General features: G+C 46.3%; 6 protein-coding genes across 6 annotated transcripts; 5 read left to right on the plus strand and 1 right to left on the minus strand.

Moving 5' to 3' along the window:
- Positions 1-255: 255 nt before the first annotated feature.
- On the plus strand, positions 256-2,109 carry F5147DRAFT_718813 (uncharacterized protein). Its single transcript, XM_041438727.1, has 4 exons — positions 256-290; positions 312-358; positions 384-643; positions 698-2,109. Exons 3-4 carry the CDS (start codon positions 446-448, stop codon positions 2,021-2,023), a joined length of 1,524 nt encoding a protein of 507 aa, XP_041287717.1. The 5' UTR covers positions 256-290; positions 312-358; positions 384-445; the 3' UTR covers positions 2,024-2,109.
- F5147DRAFT_403982 (uncharacterized protein) lies at positions 2,094-4,343 on the minus strand. Its single transcript, XM_041429624.1, has 5 exons — positions 3,877-4,343; positions 3,181-3,819; positions 2,995-3,134; positions 2,360-2,934; positions 2,094-2,295 (listed from the first exon to the last, which is right to left on the minus strand). The coding sequence occupies exons 1-5, from the start codon at positions 4,051-4,053 to the stop codon at positions 2,165-2,167; spliced, it is 1,662 nt and encodes a 553-aa protein (XP_041287718.1). The 5' UTR covers positions 4,054-4,343; the 3' UTR covers positions 2,094-2,164.
- Positions 4,344-5,249: 906 nt separating this feature from the next.
- Positions 5,250-7,190, plus strand: F5147DRAFT_656986 (uncharacterized protein; the record flags this gene model as incomplete). Its single annotated transcript, XM_041434190.1, has 11 exons — positions 5,250-5,438; positions 5,794-5,851; positions 5,901-6,019; positions 6,157-6,187; positions 6,255-6,343; positions 6,394-6,458; positions 6,569-6,596; positions 6,652-6,777; positions 6,862-6,965; positions 6,992-7,064; positions 7,128-7,190. The coding sequence occupies 11 exons, from the start codon at positions 5,250-5,252 to the stop codon at positions 7,188-7,190; spliced, it is 945 nt and encodes a 314-aa protein (XP_041287719.1).
- A 546-nt stretch (positions 7,191-7,736) lies between these two features.
- F5147DRAFT_584791 (WD40-repeat-containing domain protein) lies at positions 7,737-8,856 on the plus strand (the record flags this gene model as incomplete). The annotated part of the gene is given in 7 exon segments (XM_041431814.1): positions 7,737-7,852; positions 7,900-8,053; positions 8,113-8,245; positions 8,296-8,398; positions 8,447-8,506; positions 8,559-8,697; positions 8,710-8,856. Coding segments are annotated over 7 exon segments (852 nt in total), but the record flags the coding sequence as incomplete, so codon positions are not given.
- A 711-nt stretch (positions 8,857-9,567) lies between these two features.
- Positions 9,568-12,861, plus strand: F5147DRAFT_656988 (uncharacterized protein; the record flags this gene model as incomplete). Its single annotated transcript, XM_041434191.1, has 10 exons — positions 9,568-9,589; positions 9,706-10,185; positions 10,225-10,316; positions 10,414-11,109; positions 11,159-11,590; positions 11,642-11,847; positions 11,897-12,126; positions 12,181-12,252; positions 12,306-12,674; positions 12,854-12,861. The coding sequence occupies 10 exons, from the start codon at positions 9,568-9,570 to the stop codon at positions 12,859-12,861; spliced, it is 2,607 nt and encodes an 868-aa protein (XP_041287721.1).
- Positions 12,862-13,888: 1,027 nt separating this feature from the next.
- On the plus strand, positions 13,889-16,040 carry F5147DRAFT_778799 (uncharacterized protein; the record flags this gene model as incomplete). Its single annotated transcript, XM_041442187.1, has 5 exons — positions 13,889-14,019; positions 14,059-14,474; positions 14,528-15,039; positions 15,088-15,537; positions 15,585-16,040. 5 exons carry the CDS (start codon positions 13,889-13,891, stop codon positions 16,038-16,040), a joined length of 1,965 nt encoding a protein of 654 aa, XP_041287722.1.
- Between the last annotated feature and the right edge of the window lie 124 nt (positions 16,041-16,164).

The following is a 16,164-nucleotide window of genomic DNA, read 5'->3' on the forward strand; positions in this document are numbered from 1 at the left end:
CTGGACAGGACCAGTACCGATAAAGCTTCGAACGAGAGTACGTTTTGATAGCACGATTTTCTGCTCTTTCCTGAAGAATCTAACTTCGAGTTGAATTGTTGTGTAAGAATTGCAAGCCTCGGCCCACCAGGGAATGCGAACTCTAGATCCAAGAATGCATGGTGCACTAGAACATGTACGTATGAACGGTGTGAGAGGTCGAGACTCGAGTTGGTGTTCTACGTGAGTTTGTGCTTATATAAGCATCGCGCAGAAGGTTCAAATCACTTCATCAAGACGCGATAAACCGCGTATCATTTTCTAAAGCATAGGCTAGGTAGGTATCACAATTCAAATATTCATCAGCAGTCGAAACGTTGACGAGCTATACGCACGATTCACGCAGGCTAGCTGAATTCATAAGATAGAAGGAACGACCATCTTCATTTCACCACGATCGAGGACAATGGCTCAATCGTTACCTCCGGAACTATGGTCACATATCTTTGGTCTGGCCGCGGATGAGGATACGATATTCTATCCTGGCCTTCCAACATCCATGACCCAGTCTTCTTGGGCACGTTCTCTGGTTACGGATTGGCAACTAAGGACGCCTCGGGACTTGATCAACATGGTCCAGCGCAGGAGCTATGCTACCAAGAAGGTGTGTCGCGTTACAAAAAACAGACACTCATTTCTCATTGTAATCCTCTGATAGTCGATTATATCAACGTGCCGATCATGGCGTTGTCTCGGCCTCGAGTTCCTCGTCCGCTATTTATTCTTCAATGACCCTTCGAAGCTCCGCTCTCTTACTGTCCTTCTCACTTCCAATCCCTCGCTAGGATGGTGGACACGCCGTTTACATATTACTCACTTTCTCTACGAGCGCGGTCCCTCCCTCGACGATTTCGAAGCCGCCCTCACAACTGTACTCACCCAGACTCCCAACCTAGAGATTTTCATTGTCGATTGGCCTCTATCAAGGGCATTTGGTTCCATTGCAGACACGCTGGGTACGCATTGCAAGAACTTGCGCACTGCTCATTGGCACGTCCCTGCCGAACTCCTTCCAAAGGTCATCTGGGCATTAGATGCCCTCCCACTCCTAGTTTCACTTGCCGTCGAGTTCGATGCACCACTCAAGGATTGTGACATGCTCACCTTGGGAAGTGCACAAGATGTTAAGCTCCACCTCCCGAATCTTCAGCAGCTCATCTTGCGTGGTTACTCTGCCGAATTCATTGAACAAGCCAGCGGTTGGAGCCTCCCTCTTCTACGCAGCTTTTCCTTTGATTTTGGCAACAAGCGTGAAGACGTTCCCGATGTCCTACCCTTCCTCGGTACCCATGGTACCAGCCTGCTCTTCCTTGACCTCGACTGCATCCCAGCACTTGATATCCGCACAATACTAGACCTATGCCCTCTCCTCACCGCTTTCTCTTTCAATCTTGACTGGAAGATACCACCTATCGCACAGAATGCTGACACAGGAGATGGATCAGTCGTTCTCACTAATCGTCCACACGAGCACATCGCACACATTGGGCTCCATGGGTTGCTTTTTGCGTTCGGAGTGGGCCTTGCTAGCGCTTATGCCACCCCTGACCCTCTTAGCGCTCTCCTTGTGCAGCGTACGAATGACAAGAATTTTGCAGCGCTCACTAAAGCGAGTTTCCCTCGACTCGAACGAGTGCGCGTGTTGAGTCCGACAGTGCTCACGGACCTAGAGCGTGCGGACGGGCCGCAAGGGGGTGGGATGGAGCGCTGGGAGAGGTGGGCAGGAATGTGCGAAAGAAAGAGTATCCGTCTGGAGGACTGCACAGGTGCACTATTGGGTACATTACCTCAAGAAGAGGATGAGGACGAGGATGAGGTTGAGGAAGATGAATTTCTGGAAGAGAATGAGTACTCTTATACGGACGATGAGGAGCCGGCCAGACCGGGTGGAGTGGGTTTATCAGAACTGAGGGCACTGCTGGAAGAATGTAGGAGGATGAGCGAAGAACGTGAAGACCCGCCATTTGCATTGACGTATCGATGACTTTGGGACATCGGTGTTTTGTTCTTACTTTATACCTATTCCCACTGGACATGTGTAAGATCGCTGTTCATATAGCTTATTCCAATAGTAGTTCATTATTATCTTGGTCCGAGAAAATGCTATCCAAATGGGCGGCTAATGTCATGACGCCCTGTCATGTGCTTTCCCTTCTGGAGTCCGTGCCTTGAATGTCCCTCTACGTGCAACGTCCTCCACAATCCTTCTCGCTCGATCTACAAAAATGCTCTGGTCTCCCGGAAGCCTTTCGCGACCTACCCACCGAATTCAAACCGTGAGCTTTACTACATTGAAAATCTGAGGAAATGCAACACCCACCTACAATCGCCCAGTTGCGCGTGCTAGGTATCCGGAGCGTGTCGCACTCGATCTTCCAGCCCAACCACCGGCTCAAACGCGCAAGCCATATGCGATAGGCCGAGTATTGAGACTTGTGTGTGCCCTCAGCGCCCATACCGAGGCTGGAAATGAAGACAGCTTCATCCTCGGCCTCGCTTGACACCACACCAGCGGCAGCGTCAAGCGATTCATCGTCAGAGAAATCGAGCGCTGACGCCGCAGACGAGCGAGTAAACCTCTCATCGAACATCCATGCACAGCAGGGTATGGAGAGGTACCCACTCGCACCCGTGAGTGTTGCCAGTACAGGGAGCCATGGTGTTAATTCGTCTGCGTGGTTTCCGATGAGGAATACTCCGGGCTCCCAAAGGAATTTCTCTTCATCGTTGCTGCTGTCTGGGGAAAGAAATTGAGTAGGGTCAAGTGCGTGCACCTTTAAGGCTGCCCGTGACGAGTCGGGGTAATGTGCCCAGGAAGTCCGTGCGCGGAGATCGATACCGTATCCTGAATAGCCCTCGGACGAGAGAATATGTGTCAACAAGCCATTGCCACAGCTACATAGAAATGATGAACGATGAAAATAAATAAATAGATAATGACACAGGCAAACTCACCCAAGATCAAGGAAGCCTCCAGATGGACGAGGCCAGGATGTCCATCGTAAATCACGCAGCTCCTTCACGTCGGCTAAATCAGCTGAAGCAGCAAACATGTCCTTCCAGAAAAGCATAAGAAATGTTGCGATGCCAATGTCCTAGGCAAATGAGCTGATATCAACTTTATACAGAAGGCATACACACCTCGAACACATGCTTCAGGGGATCGGTGGTCTCCCTCCATGTGTTTACTATCCCTTTATGGCGCTCACGCATTTTGAGATATACGTCTTGATATATTTCTCGGGGTATGAGGACATCATGTTGTACGCGCTTCTGATAATGAGTGAATGCACCCCAAAGGTAACGGTGGAGTGTGTCAAGGAGTGCAAGTGCCGTACGATAGAGGCGACTGTTGGGGTCGGTAGGCGTGCCTGGGAGTGGAATAACTTCAATGCGCAGTGCCGATTGTGCAGAAGCTGATTCTGAAGTTGTGGTGATGCTGGAAGGGATGAACCGGAAAGCAAGATGTGACACCGTAGGATGATAGTAGGGCAGGCTCTCTCCTTCGGGTACAAGTGGTGTAAGGACCAACATGGACGGAAGGCCCGCAAATTCACCGGTTTCAAAGGCGTAAAGCGTACAGTGCTGCTCTAGTCCTGAGTCTCTACCCGGCCTACGCGGTAGCAGCTTTCGATGAACATTGCGTACAGCGTGATATCCCTCCAGACATGGAGCAGACGTTGGGATGGTGGTATCGGAGTCTGAGATGGTCTCTGAGCGCAAGATCAATGTCGAATTGTACTCTGGGTGATGAATCAATTGTGAAACAGCCGCCTCGAACTGTTGGAGTAAATCAGATCAACAAAACTAAAACCACATAGCCCGTAGACTGCGCACCAATTCAAGCGGGACATCTACAGGACAGCTAATCAACGACTGGAATCTAAAGTGCGAAGGATTGGAATCTGAATTGCGCAGCGACGGTACGTCATGATGAAGCCGGTGGACATCACTGACACCTGATGAATTTGAAGGATTGAATCTTGGTCGCTGAACTGAGGGTGCCGTAGCCATATGTATGGCGAAAATTGGCAAGTGCTATAGCGCTATACAATGACTAGTCGTAAGTGATCGTGGCACTGATCAAGCATTACGCATTATGCATGGAGATTATCAAGACGATAGCTGAGCGCTGAGCTGGTAATAACGTCTTCAACAAAGTCCTGGAGTAACTCCTGGTGACTCCTGATTAAAAACTGTCCGTGACTCGAATTGGCAAATTGACTTGCGCAACTTTAATCACGTGAATTACCCCCAGGCTGAGCGCTGAGCAGTGCTAGTGACACCTGAGACGAAGCCAACAAAGTGCTATTGGCAGATGCAATACATATCCTGAGAAAAATTGTACCTCTGTTGAACCATTTCTTTATTGTGCAGATAGCGGACAATTTTATAATAAAACCATGAGCGTGCATAAGGATCAATTGTTTGAACTAAATTCAAACTATGTTAGCTAAGCATAAGGAAAATTGGTCCAAGAATCTGGATACGTCGCAGATTGACTTAATTTGCTAAATGTGTAGACGGCTGTGAAATTGCCTCAGATGTTGCAACTGGCTGTGCATATTACATATGATATATTTGAGGGAAGATTTAGGAACAAATCACATATCAGGCGTGAAATCTGCCTCAGTAATTCACCCGAAATCAAATTCATAATTGTATTATTATATACTGAGACAACAAATTCAAAACCAATTTGGAAATATGTCACAAAATATGTACTAGTGGGGCACTGAGTTCCCCGCCTATTGCCCCACTAGTACTAACAACAATATTACCATGTTACCATATTGCAAAAAAAATGTTAAAGAAAACTGATGCCAACAAGGTTTTGTTCCCTAAGTTTGATTCGGCAGCCACTCGCCACTTGCTGACTGGGCGTGGGATAGTGGCAATACCCAGGCTGAGTTCCATTCACTATATAGGCCTCTAAACCTTATACAATTGTTTTTCTTCTTTTCCCTCATCGTCTAGTACTTTCATTACACAAAATTGTACTATAGGACTTACAGACTTTATGTAGACATCCCCGACACCCACGTTAGTGGGGAAGGGCTTTGTCGACCTCAAATATTTTCCCATGTGTCTGGAAATATTCCCACTCTGCGAGCACTCGCGTCAGCTTACATACAAGCACCTGCAAAACAATGATCACTCCCAACCTTCTCCAACTCTGAATCACTTTCTCCACGTCTAGTGCCGGCCCAATGAACCTCTTCTTTTTCATTGCCTTCCTTATCGGCCCTTTTTGGTATCTGAGGTCAACATCTGCCTCTTCTTTGAGCGTCCTGCCTTGTGCTTTTGACACTCCGACACAAACACAACTTCCGAGCTCGCAGCCTCACACTCAACAGATCTACTTCTTGCCATACCTGTTCAAAGAACATCCTACGTTGGTGAGTGTCATTATAGATTTGCTCGAACTTCCTACAGGCCTCGTGGAACTCCGCATATTCTTCGCCTTGTACCTCTTAATTTTACCTCTCACTCCTTGCTCACCCAGTGTAGGGTTAGGGTTATTCCAAATAAGGAGATCCGTCCCAGGACGTCCCTAATCTAGGGTTAGGTTCTTGTTTCATACAATGGTCCGCTGTGCTTCGACTTTGAGAGTACATCTTTGGAATTTTATGTGAGATTGCTGGCTAAGTGGTAACCCGATTTGTCAGATACTGACCTGACATGGAGTGGAAGTAAGAACCAAGTGAATACGTTGTCGGTGCGGTTACTGATCATCATGCAGATGTACTTAAGGAATGGTTCTCTGCAAAGAAAGGAAGAGAGCGTGCAACTGCGTCATCTGACGAGAAAGGTCTGTGATGTCCTCGGTGGTGGCAATCATGCACTGACTCAAAGGACAGAGGTCGGGGAATGGAGGATGAAAGACATGCCCGACCCTCAGGGTCACCTCTGGACAGTGATGGATCTCTACAATGTGGACGATGTGCCTGTTGTGGTACCCATAGGATTCAACTCCGCCGTAAGGATCGTTTGTTGAAGGTGTTCAACCACCACTGTGCTTGTGGTATTATCACGAGAGTTTCAACATACACTCTGTATTTATGTGACTAGAAGTTATCTCAATTGGTGAGAATTTGATGGCAATGCGTGTGGGAGATTGGTGTGGGAGATTGGTGTTGGGGAATTGGTGCGACAGCACCATTATGTATTTAGTATCGTTAGTACTAGTGATCAATATACAGTTATTGTTGTAGATTGTAACAAAAAAATGCTTTCCATTACGTTCTCTCTGGGCTTCCATCGGGAATGGTTCATCATAATCGGCAAGCACAAACTAGACAACGTACGTGTACAATTTAGATAATACATTCAATGTAATGACTTATTTTACAGTGTCGCGTCGAATCCTCCTGGCATTGTTGTAGGGTATACTACTTCACCTTCGGGAGTTACGTCATGTAAACTAAATTTAAGCTATGTGCTCTCACCTGCATCAACGATCGGTTCTACTGTCTTCGGGTTTGCGCTCAGCGTATTTCTGATTGACTGCAGTCCTTTAGCCACACAGTTCACGATGCCTCGTGCTACTGCAGGAGGTATGATATACTCGTTTGTTGTTTGAACCTAATAACATATCAACCAACCATACAGATAGCTGAGGTCAATGTTCGGCCTTACTATTGTCTCGCCCTCCCTGGGCTGAGCGTAATCTGTGCTCCGGTAGTGTGGTATCATGCCGTGTATATCAATCCCCAGCATGGCAGCACGGAGTGCTATGTTCACGCGCTTGCATAGCTGTTCAGTGCGCAGGTCATCTGTTTTAAAGTGACATCGTAAATACTTATCCGCGGTTTTCTGCAGGCCACGAATGAGTTTGGTCCTTTTAGTGCAGTAGTTCTCGCAGCTCTCGGTGTGTGCCCTGTTGCCGGCTGCAACGACAGGGAGGGGTCCGGTCTCTCACTCACGTAAGCTGTGAGATGTACCAGCATAGTTGCCATGCTAACCTCTTTATCTGCCATAATGGTGTCCATACATCCATATGTCCCATTGGAAATGATGGGCAGGTCAATCTCCATATCTGATCCCATTTGCGTCTTCTAACATGTTTAAATTATCATGAATTATAGGTAATTGATTGGCTCAACATCGTCACGACTCTCAAGCTCATTTTGATAAGATCTCCAGGATGATTGGATGCCCCATTCAAGGTCTTGACTGTTGTGTGTCGCCAATGACCTGATGGCGCGTGGGGACACTCATTCATATGGTTTGAACCGTGTAAGAGTGCTTTGTTTGCGGAGAGGTAATTTGGATCCCATGTTGTGTAGTAGCAACTTACTGACTTCGTGACTTAGAATTTGATCGAATGGTTTTGTTGCTGTATCCGACTCCGCAAAACGTCATGCTCTTGACAATAGTGTAACCGTATTGATGTACTTATTGTGAATGAGCGTTATGCAATTTCGTGGTAATTCTCAATCGAGTTCTATTTGAAATGTTCAGCGATGCCTTGGCTGTCTCCATGACAAGTGCAAACAATTGATCCTTGAAGTGTTAATTGTTGAACGGTAGTTTCCTCTGCATCTTGCAGATCCTCTTTGTGTCCCGTTTCTTTGGGTGACGCTGAATACTCGAACACTTATATATCACTAATCACTGCAACATAGATCAGATCCTCAATTATGGAAGTATGTATTCAATTCTACTGTGATGCTATGTTTGCTAATACCACATAGTTTTCCAACAATTTTACACTAACTCGTCACACTAAGGCGGTCAATGTATTGGCTGTAAGCAAGCTCGGAGCATTGCTCCTCACCGGGGGTAGCTCATCATTTTTGTTACTATACTTGTGCTGAAATTGCGTATAAGTAATGATGGTCGGGTTGTCCTGTGGAGCCTCGCATCAGGTGAAATGATTCAAGAAATATATTCACCAGCGGCGGGATATATCAGTGCAATTACCTGGACGGATATTGATGATCGCGGAGAAACCATGTTCGCATTTGGGGCATCTGACGGTAACATCCAAATGTATGAAAGAATCAATGATGTAAGTACATGATACGTGGTGCCATCGAGTTTGGCTTACACTTACTGTCATTATATTAGGCACTTTTTGAATTCCGGAGTACTACCATTGGTCACTCAGGCGCGATCGAGTCGCTTGCATGGGATCCCTATCATTGCAGACTGGCAAGTGTTGGTGATGGTCACCCACAGGTTTGGAACCTGACACCAGACAGTTCGTAACCATTGTAGTGTTGTGTGTGTATTAATAAATACATTTTGTAGAGACATTCACATCAGTGGTCTCGCAGCCATATGTTGCGCGCACTGTTCACTTTTATGACAAGGGTGCTTCTTTGTTGGTGTCATACCTGGAGAGCAGTGACGTGTTAGTCAACATTTCTTGATTCTGGTTCTTTATCTGATGCATTCTCAGATTTTGTTATTCGATAGAGCCTTGGGATCTCAAATGGCACAAAAAAGTATCAAGCAGGATGTATGTCGGTTTTGACTCAACACTTGTACTTCCATTAACCAGCACGTTTCAGTGGCAATACCGCTCTCGATGGCAACTACTTGCTCGTGAGCGGCCTCAAAGACGGGGTTGACAAATACACCATTCCCGCCCTTACATGTGTGCAGTCCTTCAACCATGTAATCTTGCGCAATGTTCCTTTGCAAATTTCTGTCACTTGACAGTCAGGGTTGCTATTTGTTGGCGGTGATGATGGTTTTGCTCGAATTTTTGATTACACCACGGGTGCATACCGTGGACAATTGGACCATGGTAATCGTGGCAATTGCATCACACCTGTAGTAGTAAGTAACATTCTTCTCAGCGGTTGACGATGTAACCCTAACAAGAGTTAGTCTCACGAAGGACACTCAAGGTGTGTTGTTGTCACCGGCACCTGCCTTAACGGGCACAGTAGTGTGAAAGTGTGGGGGGAGGGTGATGTGGTACGTTAAATCTGCTTGATTTATGGCCATTTCTAATTTGGATCAGATGTTAAAGGAGCATGCGACATCCCTTCCATCCTCATTCCCATCAACCACACTTCAATTGATTCGATTTGCCATCATCTGCATTCTTGTGAACGTTCTCATGCATGCCCTGCAATCAGGCGCTTTTTCCACTCTTTACATGCTACTTCAACATGTACATATCCCTGTTGTCTGGACGTAAGATCATACTTGATGTCAGAGTTGCAGCGAGAAACTGTATATATCCATATGCTTCATTTTTGTGTACTTACTACTTATACTCGAATAAACTCGAATAAAGTCATATGCTTAGTCACGCAATGCCCAAATTGGCATTCACTACAAATAGGTGCGGTGCTTGTATCATGCTTTCATTTCCTACTTTCATCATCCATTAGATATTAGTAGAGTAAGTGCTAGACTTGATTAAAACACTTGAGTAGTAAGTTGCATACAAAACGCATAAGCGCCCATCTAGTACCCAAGCACACGGAAGACGTCATAAACGTAGCAAATCATCTCGTGAAAAATCTCAAGTAAGGCATTTACTAGGTGACGGCATCAGTACTAACAATGCGCAAAGGTCGTGTCTTTTGTGAGTCTTGAGGCAGAAGTCGCCTCAGAGGATGAAGATTCGGAAGGTGAAGAAGATGACGATGGTGAAGTTTGCTGGTTGCCTTATTGTACACTGTCTGATTCCTCTTCATGCAGATCGATTGTTTGTCATCTCAGACGACAACATTGTAGATGATGAGTCCGATGACAATGCCATGCATCCTTCGTCCTCATTGAAGGATGTTGGTGCTTGGGACATCTTTCAGGAACACCTAACGACCGACATGTCATTCGAGGAAATGCTAGAAAAGTTGCGTGCTTATCTTGGGGTCAGATATTGCGAAGAGGATTGGAAGGAGGCGGTAGACTCTCTGTTCACTGGGGACGGCGATATCAACATCGCGTTAGATAACCTTGCGAGCATCAAAGAACGCCACATTCCATCGGGAGGAACCTCGACTAACCTCTTGTCAAGTCGCCCTTCCAACAGTTTTATAGATGCACTCGAGGACATTGATAAGCGGTTCGGGCAAGGGGCTGTGAGGCCATCACGTATCATCTCGGATGAGGGAGACTGCAATATAGAACGAGACGTTGTGCCCAGAACATCAGGTGAATGGGTTGTAACAGTGCCTGGTATGTATCTGAACCTTCATCCACCTGTGTCATGCTCAGCGACTTGCAGCATCAAAGACATCATTTCTCGCGATATCCATCAAAGCATTCGGCCTAAAAAATTATACTCATCCAACACTTCCCGGACACTTGTATGTCACTGCACCAAATTCCCTCATCATCTGAGCAGCTTTTCCATCCTCTCATGCTGATTGCTTCCTCCGGTGTGCATTCGCTTCTGATGATCAGACTCCGGATACTAGTGTTGCCATTCCTGGATGGTATCGCATGACACATGGTGCATACAATCGCGATATAGCGTATGGGCTATCATATGATGATCCTACAAAGACTGTCAAGTTGTTAGTAGCCTCCAGACGACTGAACGACCCAAGAGACATTGGCAAGCTCAGACAGGAACATCGCCTGCTTGAGCACCCTGCTGGTGTGGACCACTACAAATACCGAGGTCAAGAATACATCCATGGCCTGATGTGCATCAAACAGCACCTTACAGATGTCATCAGAATACCCCTCCCTACTGCGCAGGACATTGTCCTCCACAAGAAGTCGGGGTGCAACCCTGAATTTGTCTCAGTCACCATGCATATGTATTCCGCTCAGTACTGGAGAGAAGGTGATGAGGTGCGAGTTGTCTCTGGGGCTTTGTCAGGGACCTGGGGCATCATACTGGATGTTCAGATCAATGATGGCACGGCACTGGTGGATCTGGCCTGTGTCCCAGGGTCGAATAGCGCACTTATCGATATAGATGCACCAGTCTCATCTCCCATTGCAGACCTGCAGAGGCGTATTCAAGCGGGGCATCATGTCCGTGTCTTGGACACAAGTGCAGAGAAATCGGAGTATAAGGGCAAGGAAGGAATAGTTCTTGAAGTTGTCCACGATACACTCGTTGTCCTGGATTCAGTCACAAAATCCGAGGTGAGTAGTCTCATTCCTTGGAAAGTCACTAGCTGATATGCCAATTCAGTTCGTTGTATCAAGTATTTCTGTCCAGACCCACATCGTCAATTGCGGGTTATCCACTTCCTTCAGTACCATTATGCCAACATCGGCAGCGCTTCCTGACGATGACACAGCGATGAGAGGTGATAATGTCGTAGTACAAAAAGCGGGAGATTTTTACTTGAAGACCGGGACAGTAACAGCTGTCGATGCTGGACTGAATCAGTTAACTTTCCTTGTCTCGGGTACACGAGACATTTATCTGACTGTGCCAGTTCCATGGACCAGTGTCTCTCCTAATCTAGCTGCCCTGTGGTTTACCCCGGCGCGCGGATATGATGTGGTGGCCAGAGACGTCATACGAGTTGTAAGGGGGGCAGCATGGAACCTATCGGGCACTGTCCTTAATGTTGACCTGGGTAACAAAACCTTGACATTCCAAGGTCCCTACGCAAAGGTACATTGTCAGTCACATTCATCACTCTTATTTTGACTATGTCTATCTCAGATCACGATTCCCATAACTTATGCCACCAGGATCAGCTCAGCAGCTGAGCACGACCCTATGGAACGGTTCATCGGCAAGCAAGTAGTCGTCATTCATGGGCATATGAAAGCACTACGTGGAACACTGCGCTCTCTCATACGTGATACGTGTCAAGTTGACCTCTTCCAAGGTCAAAGGCAGCAACTTTCACAAAGCCATGTCGTCAGGTCAGTTCATTCTTGTTAGTCTCCTTCATGACCACTCACAAGCAGACAGTGAATCAGGGGACCTCCTTAATGGAGGTAGATTGTCAATTGAACAATTAAAGATATTCATTCAGATGTTGCGTCAATTGTATGTCCAGAGGCCTCCGCGAGCCTGCACCCCACCTCCAAGCCCACCTCCTCCGCAGTCCACCCCTGAACCCCGCCCCAATCCATGGTCAATTGACTTTAGCATTGAGTCAGAGACTTCTGTATCTGAAGAAACATCATCCACAGCCCCTTGTGAGATTTTTGTAACCTAACTGTTCTGCGTGGAAATAATATGTATTATCACAGCATATGATCCTTGGCGAGTGAATCCTGAAGACTCGGAGGGGGAGAACAATTCTGATATCCCAGAATCATCTCGTGCATTGTTTTTTTGATTACTGTTGCTTTCAGCCACTTAACTTCTCAATCAGCCACACGATTCCTGTGCAGTAGCAAATTAAGCTCAGTACTAGCTCAATGCCAATTAGTCTTAAGGGTACTACCAGCACCAAGCGGCACATGGTATCAGAATTACCATGATCGCCTAGTTCGTACACTAGTTCCGGATCTGTTCCTTCTGCCAAGAGGGCCCGTTGCACATGGAAACATTGCGGTCAGATACCTCTCAAGGACAAGGAACATTGGTGCGAAGGATGATGAAATTCCAATGTGTTATGTTATCGCAGAGCCCCCAACGGGCAGCGGCAAATGTTTTGTCGTGACATGTGGAGATGATATCGGGACCGTATACTTTACGAAGGCGGCAAAGAGGAACGACGCCATTATCATGACGAGGGAAGGTAAGCAAATTTCTCGCTCACATACTTGCCTATTGGGTGATGGCACCATGTGATGTCTGTGACCCATTTTCTACCCTTATCGCATGTAGTTCATAAGTTAATTCTTCACTGCAAACCCACTCATAACCACTCCGATACCCGTTCATATACAATACTTTTTCACTGCTTCCGTATTGTAGTCATTTGAAATTATCATTGCTTTTGTACACAACAAACGGCCCTGAGGAGGCCTACAACGCAACAGCGTTGTTTTCTTATTGTCGCTGGCCTGATGGCATTGGTAACCTTACCGTAATCTTATTGTGTTTATTTAATTGTGTTGAGTCTTATAAGCACAGAGAACCCCAACCCATACCACTTGCTATTGCAAACACTCAAGTTGTCCTTTACACATGGATTTGCGTTACGTACATCATTCTTTTTGTCCAAAGCTCCGCTGACATGCAGCAGAAGGAACAAGCTTCAGTTTCCGGCTTGCAACAAAGTCGAGTGCACCCTCAGGCATGTATCAATCGTCAAAAGACTATCGGACCGATTGCTTTACAACAGGTATTCATTAAGTCATCCTTGGCGTTCCTAGTTTCATGCTCTTTATAGCCACCATACACATGGCTTGCGCAAGCGACAACATTTTTGCTTGCCATAGCATTCTTCGGTTTCGCCCTCAGTTTCGCACTTTTATCTTTGGATTACCTGCAGAGAGGTATACTCAGACTTGGATATTGTCAATGTTTATTCAAATAAATTTAATCTACTATGTACTTGTTACATTGTTGCAATGGGCTCATTGATTCAAAGTCTATCTGGTCTGCACCAGATCTGTGGTTGATTTTCCCAGGCTGAGTTTCATTGAGTTTCATTCACTATTTAAGCCTCGGAATGCCATTACACCGATCTCTTTTCTTTCGTTGTACTACTGCATGACTACTACAATGTGATGTACAATAGCCACTCAAGTTGTAGTATTGTAGTGATGGTTGATTTACAATAGTGCTGATTTATGATACATACGATACAATCATATAGTATTTACTCCTATTAAACAATAATAAGCTCAGTAACCAGGAGTAGGCCGAATAACCAAAATACGAAAGACGCGGATTTGTGAGTGCCCGTAGTGCCTTATGTTGACTGATTTGACAATGATGATTGTTGTCTAGATGTCCGACTTTAAGTCATATATCTGACAGAATGTCCCCTACACATACGTTCTCATGTCTTTGCCCAACGATACTTCTCCAGCTGGTCCTCTAGGGGGACCAGCTTTGGAACCTTCGCCTGGCGAACTTGCATCAGCACTTCATAGACTGGGCTCTGTTATGCGAAAGTGCGCTATCAAATTTCGGTCATGCCTCTACTCCCACTAACATAATTTCCCTTGTAGTTTCACGACACGCAACTCACCATCAGCTCAAGGCCCGCTCTTACCAGAACATCGAGATCATATCGACAGACTTCAAGAAAGTACACCAATGTACTTGCCTTATATTCAATTCCACCCTCGTGCTATAAATGTGGTACTTACAACATCCCACCCCTCTTTATCTATCGATGCAGTGCCTCAGCACATGCACCCGACGCCTCAGCCCATACTGCCAGCCCCTCAGTTTCCACCTCATACTTCTGTTGCAGTTTTGAGTCAAGCACCGGCTGGTCGGTCAGATGTCCCTCATGTTGGATCGAGTGTAGATCGTAGGAATCGTCGAGCATTGAATCGGGTGGTTGAAGTGCCATCCTGGAGAGGCAGCAGTCGTTCAAGGAGTCCCAATATGTCAGGTCGTGCCAGTACTTCATATTCTGGTCAGTGTCAAAGTGCACGTCCTATGACGTTTCACTCTAATGTGTCATTACAGGTACTGGGCATCAACAGATGTTGACCATGCCTCCATCTAGTGGTGGGGAACACGACATTTCGATGGAATATGAACATCCGCCCCAAACTGACACCAACCATGCCACACCTCTAACCCAGCCTCGAGCTGTCAGTATCTCCCCTGCGATGGACACGAGTCCCATCATCAATTCCAGATCCACAGATCCCCCACTCCAAACTCCTTCACCAGCGAGACATTTTATAATGCCCTCTGCCATTGAAAGTCATCTTGACCGGCTTGTTACACAGCGCCTTCTCGAACTGTCTCATAACGTGTTGACGCCGACTTTGAAGAATGCTATTGATGCCATGATTCCTTCCATGGTTAAACGGCTATCAGACGATATGAGAAACGTCCCCGTTGGTCTCCAGCGTCGTACTCGTAAGGAGGATTCTTCGTCCGATACTCAAGCAAGTGACAGTAATGATGATTTGACACCTCATCCCCGCCGGAAGCGCCCCAGTAAGAGAGGCTCAAAGAATCACTTGCATGTACGTATGTCAACATTTTGATTTGACCATGGTAACAAATTATATCAGCTCGCATTCCGCAGCTATTTACAAGAGAAGAAGCTGCTCAAGGGTAAAGATGGCTCACTGCCTCAATCTCCTCCAATCGAAACCATTCAAGCCTTCAATCACAATCACGACTGCTGTCCCACCCTACAAGACCTCTTCATCGACTGGAGTGACTCACTAAAGAAGTCTTCATGGAACACAGAAGTAATCAACCTCGTAGTCATAGACTTCCAAGCAAAGATCAGGAACGGCACCTATGCGCAAGTTCTTTTCCATGCGAAAGCCACAAGTCTCGACAATTTGTGTTCATTGTGCATTGAAAAGCTACGCAGAACTCAATACCAATGTCGACAATGTGCGCAGATCAGTAACTATATCAATCTCGACGAGATTAATCATGCATCTCATCAATTGTTGACATGCAACAAGCGAAGGCAGCGCTTAGATAGGTGTAACACTCGAAAACATGGGGTAGGCAGACAGTGTTTTATCCTGGTATCATCTGAATGCCTTTTTAGACTCTCGAGAGGCGTATAAAGATAGTGGCACAAAACCGACACCGCAGCCCTGATACTTGGGACACGATCGAACATATTATCAATCGGTTAGATGTTGATGGTGTTAGTGGGGATGAAACGGACACGCCAATTGGGGCGACACCAAAGGTAGTAAGGCGAGTAAACTTTCCATGGCTCAATCCCGACATCACTCATTTACTCCATGCTGTGGAGTCATATGCTCCAGCAACTCACAAGGAAAATATGACCATTCCAATTGGAAACTCGTCTCTTCCACATATCTTGGAGCCGAAACGCACGGCTCAAAATTCCATTGCCATCCAACGGCTTCCACGCAACTGGTATAATGACCACTGGTATAAAGCTAATTCCACCAGTGCCCGCGCTCTCTTAGGGGCTCGCAAGTCATTGATCATCCCAACATTGGAGCCCTATGGTTCTCAGAAACACCCATAAACTACAATGTATGTCTATCTGTACGTACTCCCACCCGCTTACATAGTGGACAGATACCGGAGAGTGGATTGCGGGAATGTCCGGCTGAGTTCCATTCATTGTATTCACTATATAAGCCTCCGAA

This window comes from Suillus discolor, assembly GCF_016758755.1.
Source record: "Suillus discolor strain FC423 chromosome Unknown F5147scaffold_76, whole genome shotgun sequence".
In the NCBI taxonomy this organism is placed as follows: domain Eukaryota; kingdom Fungi; phylum Basidiomycota; class Agaricomycetes; order Boletales; family Suillaceae; genus Suillus; species Suillus discolor.